This window comes from Ricinus communis, chromosome 10, assembly GCF_019578655.1.
Source record: "Ricinus communis isolate WT05 ecotype wild-type chromosome 10, ASM1957865v1, whole genome shotgun sequence".
NCBI lineage: Eukaryota > Viridiplantae > Streptophyta > Magnoliopsida > Malpighiales > Euphorbiaceae > Ricinus > Ricinus communis.
In genome coordinates, this window is record NC_063265.1 from 23,504,092 (window position 1) to 23,518,530 (window position 14,439).

General features: G+C 34.8%; 1 protein-coding gene across 3 annotated transcripts; it reads left to right on the forward strand.

Annotated features, from left to right (window-relative positions):
- The first annotated feature begins 660 nt into the window (after nucleotides 1–660).
- Nucleotides 661–14,304, forward strand: LOC8269250 (stomatal closure-related actin-binding protein 2). 3 transcript variants are annotated; one of them, XM_015718111.3, is made up of 13 exons: nucleotides 673–999; nucleotides 1,912–2,215; nucleotides 2,516–2,644; nucleotides 4,886–4,978; nucleotides 5,421–5,567; nucleotides 6,464–6,532; nucleotides 7,093–7,176; nucleotides 8,249–8,429; nucleotides 9,977–10,093; nucleotides 10,301–10,359; nucleotides 12,354–12,488; nucleotides 13,227–13,376; nucleotides 14,045–14,304. In XM_015718111.3, the coding sequence occupies exons 2-13, from the start codon at nucleotides 1,931–1,933 to the stop codon at nucleotides 14,075–14,077; spliced, it is 1,482 nt and encodes a 493-aa protein (XP_015573597.2). In that variant the 5' UTR covers nucleotides 673–999; nucleotides 1,912–1,930; the 3' UTR covers nucleotides 14,078–14,304. The 3 variants fall into 3 exon arrangements, with proteins under 3 accessions (XP_048225856.1, XP_015573597.2, XP_015573596.2); XM_015718110.3 differs by having other exon boundaries at nucleotides 674–1,242; XM_048369899.1 differs by lacking the exons at nucleotides 13,227–13,376; nucleotides 14,045–14,304 and adding an exon at nucleotides 12,709–13,097 and having other exon boundaries at nucleotides 661–1,242.
- The last annotated feature ends 135 nt before the right edge of the window (nucleotides 14,305–14,439 follow it).

Here is a 14,439-nt window from a genome sequence, read left to right on the forward strand (position 1 = left end):
TTTTATTAACTTTCATTCCGAATTAAAAGGGTTAAGGGCGAAACTAAAAATATTAAATTTATTATTATTATTACTAATTTTAATAATTTATTTGCTAATAACTATTTTTTTTAATTTTTTAAATACAATTAAGTATTAATATATAAAGTATTACTTTTTATTTTATAATTATTATTAAATACGATTATAAAATTTAATAGCTACACTAATAATTAGTATATTTTTGATATTTTTCATGTAATTATTATTTTTACTTGATTAACCTTGATTTAGAGTTTTAGACAGAAAATTAAATATAAAATGTTATAATTGCTATATACAATTGGTTTTCTTTATAATTGCTTTAATGGAAAACACTTTGTACGAGAACCTTAATTTGTTCCTAATAAATTATAACCTTTTCTTTTAGTAAAAAAAGAAAATTTTAATTGAATGAAAGTGATATCTTTACAAGTAAATTTTTTCTATTATTATATGTTTTTAAATAAACTCTCTAAGTAAAAGGCTATATATAAACCTATAAAGCCAAAAGAAGAAAATTAAATACTCCCCATAAAGAAGACAGTACTTATTTGGCTTTGAGCAGACCCAACTGCCAAACGTTTTTTCTCCCCATCTCTCACTTGAGTGGAAGAAAGAACCCAAAGGTCTCAGGTGGGACCAACAGCAAGACGAACAAGTGGGACCAGCGCATGGAGAGAGAAAGAGCAGAGAGTTTTGCAGGCTTTCCCTTTTCACTATTTGACCAGAAGACACTTTTAACAGAAATTACAATGATGGTCTTTAGTAGGAAACCAAACCCAAAAAAAAAGAGAAAACAATGAGGAAGGAGAAGAAAGCTCACATAATATAATAAGATAACAACCCCTCAAGGAGTTGTTGTAATTGTTGTTGTTAAGTTTACAAGGGAAGAGACACCCAAAAGAAAAGAAAAAATCCATCACAGGGAAAGAAAAGAAAATAAAAGAAAGAAAGAAAGAAGTTTGGTACCAGCAAAAGGCAAAAGCTCTTACTTTTTTTTCCTCTCTCTGTGTCTCTCTCCTAATAAAGCAAAACCCTCTAAAACCATTTGTTAGATTCTTCTTCTTCTGCTTCTTGTTCTCGATCACATTCTCTCTCTCTTTCTTCTCTATAATCTTCTATTGTCAACCTGCTGCGAGAGAGAGAGAGAGAATCTTTCTTCATTCAAAGTGCTAGCATATTTATTTTTGCCTGATTTTGTTATACATTGTGTTGTAATATGTAAGTGTTTTCTCTTCTCTTTTCAGTTGCATTTCTTTATTCTTCAGCTGGTCTTTTACCATTTTTGTTTACTTATGAAGGTTTGCCTTTTCAATTTTTTTTGCCTTAGATTGTCATGGTGACAAGTGGGCTTTTGGAAGATTGTACGTGTAGTTTGATTAAGAACTGTTTGTGATGAGAGATTTGAGTAAAATGGGTTACTGGTCTTGGGAATGTAGTTCAAATTTTTTGAATTTGTTGCAGGAATATATAAGTAAATAACATAATTTCTGCACTTTACTTGTAAACGAATTCTTTGAAAAAACTATTTGACCGGCCGAGTTTAAGGATTCTGACTTGTTTATTACTTTGTTTAAGGCTTATATCAGCATTATTATTCTTGCTATGATTATTTCCCCCAGAATTCAGTAAGAATGTTGAGGTTTTCTTTCTTTATTATCTGTTTTTGTCTAGATCAAGAGTTTGCTATAACAATCTTATGCTACCTTTTTTTGAATATGTTGCACAGTAACATGCTTAATTGTTCTATTGTCCTTGATATTTTTCATCTGTTGTGGCTAAAATTGTTGAATGATTGGATGTAACATTTCAATGTGTGGTTTAGATTTCACATTTACATTTCTTGTAGTTTGAAGTTTGAGTTTGTCTTTTTGTTTGCTTGTGGTGAAGAGTGAATCAATTTGGATCGATGACAAAAATAAGTCCTGAAATGCAAGAGGCTATGCGGACAGAAATTATTCTTCCAGTTTCAGCTGATGTGAGCTTTGCTTCTAATGAGTTTCCAAAATATAAATTGGGACCTGATAATCAGATTCTGGAAGAGCCAAAAGAGGAAAATAAAGGACCGTCCTTAAAGGAGGTTGTTGAACAGGAAACCATGCAGCTGGCAGATCAGCACAAGCGCCTCTCGGTTCGTGACCTTGCTAGTAAATTTGACAAGAACTTGGCTGCTGCTGCTAAGATGACTGAGGAGGTTCTAAAAACTTTTTCGTTTTTCTTTCTTTAGATGTAATGATTTTTCTTCAGTTTGCTTACACAAACATGTCATTCTAATGCTCAAAATGGTTTTCTCTCTACCATTCTGCTTCAGTGCCAATCTCACTATGACAATTCTCACTTTCCCATTCATGTCTACATCCTGTCCTCCAAAAGCCATTTTTCTCTTCTCTCTTATTTAGTTTGTCTGTTATATTATTTCCTTAGTCTTAAGTGCATGATCTGCTCATGACAATGGAAAACTAAATGAAAGCTACTTGTCTTTCATGGGATTCAGGCAAAGCTCAGAGAGGTGGCTTCTTTGGAAGGACATGTTCTTTTAAAGAAGCTTAGAGATGCTTTGGAATCTTTAAGAGGACGAATGGCTGGGCGAAACAAGGAGGATGTAGAGCAAGCTATCTCCATGGTTAGTGTTTCTTTGTTTCCACCTATTTCTTTTATCTGTTATCTTTTCCTCATTCAGATTTCACACTTATGACAAGTAGTTGGAACTTTAATGATTATCTTCTTGCTTAATAAAACAGTATAATTATTCTGTGGAGAATGTCAAATTCTGTATGTAAGGCTATGTTGGTTGGCCTCGGATGTGGGTATCCGCTATTAGATACATATCGAGGAATAGGACTTTTTACCCTCCCGCCCTCCTTTTATAGAAATCATTGATAATACACAGCATATCGCTAGCCTAATGGAACCAATTGATTTGTGTATTGGATTACAAATTGAGAGAAATTGCGGCTATCAAACGTACTCCCCGGGTAGGATACTTAACGCGTTAGCTACAATATTGCATGGGTCCATATGCACAACGCCCACTATCCATCCTTTACGGCTAGGACTACTGGGGTATCTAATCCCATTTGCTCCTCTAGCTTTTAATATCAGTATCGGCCCAGCAGAGGGCTTTTGGGACAAGGCTAAAAATGATCCAAAATTTGGATACGAATATGTAGCTATTTCTTATATATAAGAAAGTGCAATGTTTTATATATTAAACAATTCTAAGCTAGCTGAACAAAAAACAAAAATCTATCGAAGAGGCCCGCGCTTCCTTTGTTGAATTCCTCTATTTGATGTCGATTCATCCACACTTCCATTCCTTGTAGAGGAAGGCTAACTGCTTGCTGGCTGGGAGCTGTATGAGCGGTAACGTCCACGTACGGTTCCGTGAGAAGGGCGGGGTTCTGCTTCTGGCGGCAACATGCTATGGGGTGGTGGTCCAGGGGTATGCTGGGATTTGCGAAAAGCAGCACCTTACGATGTTGTAATATTTCATTTGTACTTCTCTAGATTGGTATTCCAAACTACAAATTTGGAAGATCAAAACTACTAAAATAAACGACTTAAAAGATATGAAGGCATCTTGCTATTTTTTAAATGAAGGCTTCGAGAAGGATCCCATACTGATACCCTTATCTTGTCGCTTCGACACGGTTGCATCTTCTATAATGAATAGTCTGAGCATCATATATATAAGGCTCATCTTGGTTACTTCTTTTCTTGTGACTTGTGCTAATCCTAAATAACTTCTATTAATGTGCTTACTGTTAGAGATATAAAGCTTCTCTTTAGATTTGACCTTCAAATTTGAGCTCTTAGGTTGATTGGTTCAGAGACTTACTTACCAAAAGGTATACACTTTGGAGCTTGGACATGCCAATATTGTTAATTATATTTTAACACGATATGAGAGATGGACCTGTCCATATGCATACTACAAAGGCAGTAACTTTCTCGCAAGAAGGCATGCTAAAGATATTACTTGGCTGCTCATCTAGAATATGTCCTCATTGTTCATGTTATTCTGTATGCAAAGACTCTAGTAAGATGAATGGCTTTCACAATGTATAATTTAGGTAGTTGTGTCAGGAGTAAGGAGTCGCTGGTTTGGTAAATTGGGTTTTTGGACTATCTAACACTGGATTGCAGGACATGATATCTGACTGAAGTAATCTAGCCCTAAACCAAGAGTCCTTATAAATTTAAGTTCTGAAATGTGTTTCTTCTCATTATAAGATCTATCCTGCAGCTTTTTGGGTTACAGAAAAATCGGAAAAAGTTGCTGGATATGCTGGATAAACATTTGCTTGCTGCATCACTATTTTGATATCTCTGAAGTTTCATGTATTTATGGGCAGCCCCATCGTGTTATGATGTGAAGGAATCAGATACTGCAAGGATGTCCATTGCTTCTAGTCTCTAGACTGAAGGAGACATTTGTCCTATCCATTCCAATCCCTATTTCTGTAGAGTCTAGGCTTTGTATTTGGGAAGTCTATTGATACCAGTTTTTGTTGAATTGATTTGCGTCCTTTGCGCATCATGCATAGGAGATTGCCTCCTTTCTTTGTTTACTTGATAGATCATGAATAGGATTTCTAGTTTCAATGACAAATAAAAGTTGTTTGTATGGGATGATTGGCAAGACGTGGTTGATAAGTTCATTATGTATTAAACACTTAAGTTTTGTTTTTTGCTTCTTGCTAATAATCATCTCCATTTGGTTAACATATGCACATACATCATATGCAGTCATGTAAGCAAAAAGCAGCACATATTCTACTGAAGGAAAAAGTTCTTCTGAGTGCATATTATTTATTTTTCTTAGTTGCAATATGATAATTGTTGCCAACTATATTTTATGCAGGTGGAGGCGCTAGCAGTTAAATTAACTCAGAAAGAAGGAGAACTAATTCAGGAAAAATTTGAAGTGAAAAAGCTGGCTAACTTTCTTAAACAGGTCAGTTGATTATGCAGCAAATTTTCTTTATCAGACAGAAAGAAGAGATTCCAAATTGGAATATTCAATCAAATTCTTATTCACTATTACATGATTTATGTAGTTCCTCTAAAATCTTAGTTTCATCTCTCACATTTACAAAAACATGTATCTTTCATGATAGGTTTTTGGTATTACTTTGTATGCCATGTAATTCTCCTATTGTAATATGCTTATCTTTTGGTAAAATATACTAACAGCATACAAAATAAGTCATATTTTTCCTAAATGATTGGTGCTTTTTGTAACCACCGAATAATGCTTTATGCAATTGCTTTCCTAATTATCCTTTTCTGTTTGGCCACATGCTAATTTATCTGCACCCATGGAAAGGGACCTGTGAACTTGCCCTTTGAATCTAATTTCCTTAGCAAAACTTAGTAGTTTTATTTTTAATCTACAGGCTTCTGAAGATGCTAAGAAGTTGGTCAATCAAGAGAAATCTTTTGCTTGTGCTGAAATTGAAAGTGCCAGGGCAGTTGTGCAAAGGTTTGGGGAGGCCCTAGATGAAGAAGAAAAGAATGCTCAGAATTCGAAAAATCAGACTCCTGTGGGTTCTTGTCCTTACTACGTTTTATCATACTTCAATTGCCATTATATTGTTTTGGAGATGTTTTTATTCTTCTCATCTTATTGCTAAGAGTAAATAGGGCTCCTATTGTGTTAATTGATTTACATGATTCATCATAATGCCCAATTAATATGGTTTGGATAAGAGTATCCATTCATTAACTAAAGTGAACTAGGAGGGAAATGTAACTTATCATCAGTTTTACAGTAAGTCAAAACTTTGGTAAATTACTTAAGGAACTACTTAACTGAGACAGTAACTAGATGAACTAGGAGGGAAACGTAATTTATTATCATTATTACTGTAAATCAAAATTTGGTAATTTACTTAAAATGCTACTTAACTGAGACAGTAATTAGATTACTTTCAGAAAGTTCTTTTTTTTTTTTTTAATTTTTTCATATTTGATTCTGAAATTCGATGTTAATGATTCTTATCTATAGAGGTGAAACTTTTAGATTTGTCAAACAGTGTTTTTCTGTAAATATAGTTTTTTTTTTTGTGATTTTTGGTTAGATTGGTTCTTCATTGGCAAAGTTAAAATTCTCTAAACTTAATTACATAGACTTTCTTTGTGCTAATACTAGTAACATCCACAACATGAAAGAATTGCATTGAAGCTGCACATGATGACGTCATACCCAAAAAGCAGTCGAAATGCTTTTGTTGTTTACTTGGCAGAGTATGTTAGTTCTTTAGTGCTGAAGCATTAATGTGTTTCTCTTTGTCTTTTTATATTTTATTGTGATATGCCTTCCTTAACAGTGTAATACTCAGTTTTCAAGTTTTACCATGCCTGTAATTCTCACAGGAATATTTGATGCATTTCAAATATCTAATAAGGTTATATCTTGATGAACTTGATGGTATCACAGGATGTGGATGGACTAGTTGAGGAAGTTCAAGAAGCTAGAAGAATTAAATTGTTACATCAACCAAGCAAGGTACATGAACATTTCCTTCCAGGATTTGTTATTGCAGATAGGCTATCTGTCAATCTGAATTGTAATCTCAATGAACAGAAACGATGGCATCCATACTGACTTGTAGTTTCATTGGATTGATTTGAATCCACAACCTTGCTTACTCTTTTTTGTGTAAAAGGCGGGACAAATGTGAAAGAAAAAGAAATCTTTTGAATTGATTTTTTCTTAAAAGATTTTGAATAATCTCTCTTTCGAAACTTCAATAAGTTTTGAAAAACTTTTTAATAATTGCTTCTATTCTCCGACAAACTTGCTATTCCAGGTAGTTTTTATGCTTGTGACTTGCTGCTTCTCTATTATGTTCCTGCATTTGCTTTTTCTTATTCTTTATTTTATTTGGTTTCATCCTTCATTTATTATTTCCATTTTCTTTGGGCAGTTGGGTAGGGGATGCTTCATCTTATTATGCTAAACAAGTCATAGTGCAGACTTTAGAGTATTAGTCATAATGAAATGATAAAATTGTGTTTCCCTTATTTGCCGGTTTCTTTAATCATAAGAAACTTGCATGTTTGTAGGTGATGGACATGGAGCATGAACTTCGTGCACTAAGAGCTCAGATTCGGGAGAAATCTATTTTTTCAGTTAAACTTCAAAATGAGGTAATGTAAGCATTTTGTGTACTTCTGTTTCTCATTTTTATTCAGGTTTATTGCTTTAAGCACACAACTTTATAGACTACTTCGCCAACTTGATAGGCTTGGTATACGTTATCTTTCAACAATTTTACTTAAGAAGTCTAGCATGAAGCTAATTTTGTGCTGCAATATTACTTTGCCTTTCTTTTTACTTTATTTTGGAATACTTCTAAATTTCTTCAACTCTCTTTCTTCTTATACTCCCTCGTTTTTGCCCTTCTGTTTTATGCAGTAATAAATGTTTCTTTGACAATATATTCTAGTATGTGACACTGATAAACCAAGTCCAGCATGAAATCTGGACTTTGCTGGATACAAAATGATAACTTTGGATCTTGAACACATTCAAGTCAGTGGAGGGCAGAAGATGATGAAATACTTGCAGAAAATCGATAAACTATAATAACAGTTGGACCTTGGCTTTCTGGTATTGTGTATTTAGAAAGCTGACTTGGGTATAAATTAAAACAAAAAGTGGCTTCATATAATCTTCTTTTTACAGTTTAGAACATAGTTTTTGTAGATAAGTTAATTTCCTTCAGAATCACATTAAATTGGATGGACTGAGACAGAAATATCATTAGCATTTTTTTCCTCTCTTATACGTGAATAAGATTTTAGATAAAGAACTCATGTCAGTTTTGCATTTAAGCTGAATTGCATGGCAGTATAGCTGTGCCAAATAATTCATTAAGCAGTTTAGATATTTCTTTGTTATGTTACAATGAAATCAATGGATATTTGATGTTTATAAACTGTAATCTGTCTTAAGCATGATACTGGAATTAATGCTTGGCTATTGATCAGGCAAGCCTTCCAAAAAGTTTAGAGAACATTCTTATTGCAGAAGCAGGCACTTTGTTCTTCCATTTGTTTTTGCTTTGTACTTTTTTTTGCTTTGTACTTTTCCAGATTCTCACCTTTTGATATTTCCTAACACTTAATGTGTTTGGTTAGTCAATCAACCATTATATTGCAATTGAAATGCCAGATTGTTGACAAGTTGCTTGCACTTTTGATGCCTTTATCCTTCCAGCTGGCAATGAGCAAGAGAGCTGAGCAAAATAAATCCTCTCCATATATCCTAGATGGTTTTGCTACTCTAGGTTCATGTATGCAAGTCCAGCCTCGATCAGATAGTTCTCCTCCACTTTCAAAGTGCTCAATTCAGTGGTATCGTGTTTCATGTGATGGGAGTCAAAAAGAAGCTATTTTGGGTATTCTCTCAATCAGAGGTTTTTACATGTAGTTATGTGCTCAAACATTCAAAGCAAACAAATCTTGGCTCATTTCATAAGAAATGATAACTTGCTAAGCGTTTAAAACAGTTCTGATGGTTTTGTGTTTTTGCTTTTTATGTTGAGCATGCCCTCCTGAAGCAGAGTGCTTTCTCAGCATCTACTTAAGTATGGAGGCTGTTGCCTCTTCCAAAATCCACCTAGCATGCATACTATCCAGATTTAACTTTAGGATAGCATACTGGCTGAGGCAGTCCTTGATGGTTTTTTTGATAACAAAACTCCGAAATCATCCTATTCATTCCAATTATTGACGCACTTCTTTGTGTCAAAATATATAGGCCTTCCATGTACCTTTTAATTGTTTTTTGTTACATGTTTCATGCTGTTGTGAAGCTCATTGTATGCTAGGTGATAGTATGCACCTAGCCTGCATACTGTCCAGATTTAGCTTTAGGCTAGCATACTGGCTGAGGCAGTCCTTGATGGTTTTGTTGATAACAGAAAACCGTAATCATCCGATTTATTCCAATCATTGACGCACTCTTTGTGTCAAAATATATAGGCCTTGCATGTATCTTAAAAGTTTTTTTTGTTACATGTTTTATGCTGTTGTGAAGCTCATCACATGGAAACTTGAGGCACTATTTTTCAAGCATTAAGTTGTCAGAACTGGTTTTCTGTAGAGCACTGATAATATAAATACTTATGTATCTAGATGAATTCACATATTCATATAATGTAACAGAAATTTGACTGATAAAACCTAGAGCTTATTTTAGTTGAAGTGTTTAGGCTTTAAATACATTCATGCGTAACAGAAAAGGTGTCAGCTAGATGTTGATGTTTGATTTGAGATTTCCTAATACATTTATTGGTAAAATCTGGGAAACTAGAGCTTCTGTATTCATTTGTAAATTAAGTTCGGAAAACAACTTACCAAGTCTAAGGCCAATGGATGATAAAATATTGAGTCCTTTTCATTTGAAGTGGCATGTACACTTATTCCCACGAATGCATTAGTCCTATAATTTCATTTGAAAGTGGCATGCATTTAATCCCATGATGATGTCCATGGTTTGTTCTAACTTTATGTGAAATTCATTGCCCTAATCTAAGTCAGCATTTTTTCCTTTCAGTAACTTGCTAGGAAATTTTTGTAATAATGTAACAGCCTGTCCCTCCTCTCTCAATACACATGCCCACATACATGCAAAGAAGAGAAAAGATGGACATGTATCTATTTAAAAACATTTGGAGATCAATAACAAGTGTAATTTTAGGAAGTACTTTTATGGGCTTTACTTGTGGATACAATTAATTTGGCATCTCCAGGTCTGATCCTTCAAAACATACATGCTGAATACTTTAAGATAGACAAATTAAATATGAGCTGCAGTTTCTCTAATTAAGTAATATTTATCATTATATTATGAGTTTCTTGCAATTTTCACCTCACTGGGATTCCAGAAAAGCTAAAACTGAACTGTCACCTACATCTTGCTCTATCTGATGTGCTTCGACAGGTGCCAACACATCCACTTATGCTCCTGAACCCTTTGATGTTGGACGAGTACTGCAAGCAGACATCATTTCAAATGGCCAAAGGGCCTCGGTGACCACTACTGCTCCCATTGAAACTGGTTGGTGGTTCATCATGAAATATGATTTCTAAAAAGATCCAAATTGAGTTTTGGTTGTCCATTAACTTATTCTCCTTGAATTACCATTTTTCCTTATAGTGAGGTTAAGCTTGCAATATTTAGGCACCGCCATTACTTTTGTGCTTGCTATTTTCTGTGAATACATAGAGAGCATGAGAAGAATGCTTATAATATTGCTTTCAACAGCCGCAGGATTGGGAAGCTATGTAGAGACGCTTCTCCGAAAATCTAGCTCTGAATTCAATGTATGTATCCTCATCTGTTCCTGTTAATTAACACACATGATAGATAGATGAGTAAACTCAAGATTGTCAATAATAACAAATTATGTTTGTTATCTGTTAATGCTCAGTGGAATTCTTTTTAAAATTTTTCTTTTAATTGATATGTAGCAGTGTTGTGAATGATGATACTCACTGGTTCAATGTTTATTTTGGAATAAGAGATCCATATGGCTGAAACGTAGAATGCTACCATATCAAGACTAACTTGTGGTCGGGGATAGGAGGGTTGTCAATAGCTAGACCACTGGATTTTTGCCCATCTAAATTTGGAATGCTGCTATAACTTCTATTCTTTTTTCTCTTCCTACTTCTTTTCTCCTCTTTTCCTAGTCTTTTCTGAATGCTTGAATCTTTTCAGAAAATTTGAATGGGAGGCAATTTCATCGCCTAAGTTGATGCTGAAAGCTTCTTTCTAACATGCTTAAAGGTTGGCATATTGAAAGGTAGCCTTTCAGTAGCCTGATGCTGACATCATTACCAATTCTATCTTTGAGATGATAACACCATCACCACCTCCACCCCTGACAGCATTAAACAACACTGCTTCTCCCATACTGCCATTTTTCTGCATATTGCTGCCATTCTGGGTACCTTGTTTTAACAACACTCATGTATCAGTATCATGCCGCCTTCTCCGACAGCTTTTCAGCATATTGCCACTGCCACTAGCACAGGCACTTGGAGACCTGTTGCGATGGTTTGTGTCTCACAATCCAATTATGATTCCAAGAGCAATCAACTAGCTATTGTCACTGAGGATCTGATTTTCTGAACCCTTCTTAAGCATGAAAGGATTATTCTATGCACGTCCTGGCGTACATAATCTTCTGTTAGGAGTCTTAGAAACCTTTCAGGTCCATGCCCATGTTGAGATGGAGGCTCCAGAGAAGATAACTCACTCCACTTTGCGAGCTGTTGAAAATTAGTTCAAGGAATCGTCGATTTTCAGCTATATGCTTTTTATGTTCTCTAACAGTACACTAACTTCTTCCCCCAATGTGACTGAAATGTATTCTTGAGTTTGATCTTGAAAACCTTGTCATGACTTGCATTTCTGATGGTGTTTAGTTAAAAAAAAAGGCAGGAAGCTATTTACTTAGCAGTCGACTTGGCAAAACAGGTAAAAAAATAAAAGATATGAGTGAATTGTAAGTTTGTTAGTATATTAAGCCTGAGGTAGATTGGCTCATGATAGACAAGATCTTACAAATGTTAGAAACAATTTTGGTCATACTTGGTTTGGTAATTGAATATTATGAAAGTTGTCTAATCATTGACCATTGATCTTTCTGACCTGATCTCTTCCATATCTTAGTTTTTTATATATTGTTTATGGCCTGAGGTAAGTTTAGGTTCATGTAAAACTGTGCGACTATAAATTACCATCTTGAGATGTTCAGTATGACTTCTGCATTATGGATGTTAGCCTTTTGATCAACCATCTTGGATCAGATTTAAGCTACTAGAAGGTAGTAATAAAAGATTAAAAGCTGTGCCTGGATGGGAATTTATACCTTGAACTTCAAAGGAAATGAGTGGCCTCTAGAACTATGTTCAGTTTGAACTTGCAAGGCAATTAGCAGCCAAGTGTCAGTAGAATGTCCTACTTCACAACTGATGCAGTTTGGCTTGCACAGTCACTGTACTATAGATCCATTGAAGTTGGCATTTCCAGAGATTTTGCAGTTTCTATATGCCTTCAACTTATTAAAAAATAGGAAATAACATTTTGTTATTTTTGTCATGAATTGCTGAAACTTGTTGACCAATAGTTTGGAGCTGATATTATTTTTGTGCTCATAAATATCATGAAGATGCTAGTCAGTATCAAGAGAGAAGAAAATAAATCAGGATGGAATAATAAATCAATAGTTGACTATACAATTTGTTGTTTCATGAAAAATTGCATTTCACTTATTGTTACTTATTGTGATGTTTGGTATTACACTACACAGGTAGTAATTTCCCAGATGAATGGACAAGATCATCCATCACATTCTGTTCATGCATTGAATGTGGGAAAAATGAGAATAAAGCTTTGTAGAGGATGGATTACAAAGGCCAGAGAAATTTATTCCACACCGATGCAGGTAGCCATTCTGCTCTAGTTATGTTTATGTAAAATGAAGTTGAACAAGCTAATGGGTGTGCTGAAAATTGAAAATATCTGTGAGTTTGTCGATTGTCACCTGAACTTGGCCTGTCTGTTTCAGTCCCTGACTGGAGAAACCTTTTCCTGCGAGCCTTGTAGAAGGCTCCGTTCTTCTCCCATGCTTTCTTCATATCTTCTGTTTCAACTTTATTTAACAGGAGTGGAGGAAGTCAGTGATTTGAACTCGTCCATCCAACTTGAAGGTCCAAGTAGAAAAAAAGAAGAAGGGGTTTTAGGGGACCATTTTATGGGATTGGGAGAGCTTATTGTTTAGTATAGTGGGCCTCCTAATTGAACAGAGGGGAGAAGAAAGTGTCAAGTCTGTTGCACTAATGCACTTCCCAAGTATGCATTCCTTGAAGTAGGCTCTGTTCTTTATCCCTTTCTTTCTCCAATTCCTCTATTTCAACTTTACTTAACAGGACTCAAGGGAGTCGGTGATTTGAACTCATTCATCCAACTTAAAAGTCCCAAATAACAATTCCAGGGTTCTAGGGGGTTTTGGTGGGACTGGGATAGCTTGTTGTTTAGTTTAGCAGACATCCTAATTGAACAGAGAAAAGAAGAAAGTGGATAATGTACTTGCTTTGAGCTTGAATTTAATGTGTTAAATCTGTTATAGTAATGCAACTTCCTAAGTATGTGTTCCTTATATGTGCATTTTCCTGACCTCTAGTTATGTGGAGTACGAACTAATGGCAATGCCGCAGCAAAGGCATTGTTTTGGCAACCAAGGAAGGGCCTCTCATATGTTCTGACATTTGAATCAGAACGAGAAAGGAATGCAGCCATAATGCTTGCCAGGAAATATGCTTATGACTGCAATGTGAGTATCTTCATCCATAATTCTTACAGATCTGCATTTTCTTTAGCATCATCACTATTGCCTCTTTCCCTGCACCCTTAAAAGAATTTTATCACAAGGAGATTATGAATTTTTAAAGGTTTTTAGTTTCATTGCTATAATGTTCTACATCTCAGCTCTGGTTTTATGCTTCCAAAAATTCAGAAAATAGGCAACAAAATTTTGAAGCCATTAATGGTTCTTTTTCTCTCCTGCATAAGGATATGCAATGTAACTAGTAATGTAAAACTTCGGAAGCATGCTGAACTTTTGTGAACCCGTCACACACTAGAGTTAATAATTCTTTGCGACATTTAAACACTTCTTACTACACATTAAATTGACAAGCTCATTAAACTAAAAACACAAAAAGACGGAGAGAAAGAGTTATAGATTTAGAGGCAATGGTGTAAATATGGAGATAGAATGAGTGCTACTAGAGAGAATTTGAGGGACAGCTGGGAAATTTACATAAAGAGAAAAGCAAGAAAGTTACTATTTTGATCCACGTCAAATTGCATTTAAGCATGCATGGTTTCAATGTGCAAGTTCCATTACAAAAAATGCAAGCTGAGTGTCTTTAGCTTTCTGTTATCTTAGCATATCCACTTTATAACATTGTTGTAACATACAAGATGGTGCAATGACAGGTCATACTTACGGGACCAGATGATCAAGTATAGAGCTAAATGCAACTGACCCCCTAACTAATGCGAGTATAATCAGGTTTTTCGTAGTGTGAGTGATATGCATGTGTGTGTTTGCCATGGTGAAGAAGAATGCACCTTTCATTTTGTATTTTGGGTTCTACTGATCTGTGTTGCAGTCATCTTAGGCATATTTTTTTTATTTGCCTAATCATCTATTGTAACAAATTCATCATTTTTAATTGATTGGTTCATTTGTCGCAGATATGCAAGTAACTACTTTTTCATATCATATTTTCCCTAAAATTGTGGGTTGATGCAAATTAAAACTTAAATTAAGATTTTGACATCTCAATTTAGGAGGGCAAAGGAGCCGAACCGACATAAACATATGATTG

What these genes read in the sequence shown, in the direction of transcription:
- LOC8269250 (XM_015718111.3), top strand. Translation starts at nt 1,931, where the DNA reads ATGACAAAAATAAGTCCTGAAATGCAAGAGGCTATGCGGACAGAAATT. An exon ending in CTGCTAAGATGACTGAGGAG is followed by an intron (nt 2,216 to 2,515) that starts GTTCTAAAAACT and finishes CATGGGATTCAG; the next exon opens with GCAAAGCTCAGAGAGGTGGC. An exon ending in TCAAAAAGAAGCTATTTTGG is followed by an intron (nt 8,430 to 9,976) that starts GTATTCTCTCAA and finishes GTGCTTCGACAG; the next exon opens with GTGCCAACACATCCACTTAT.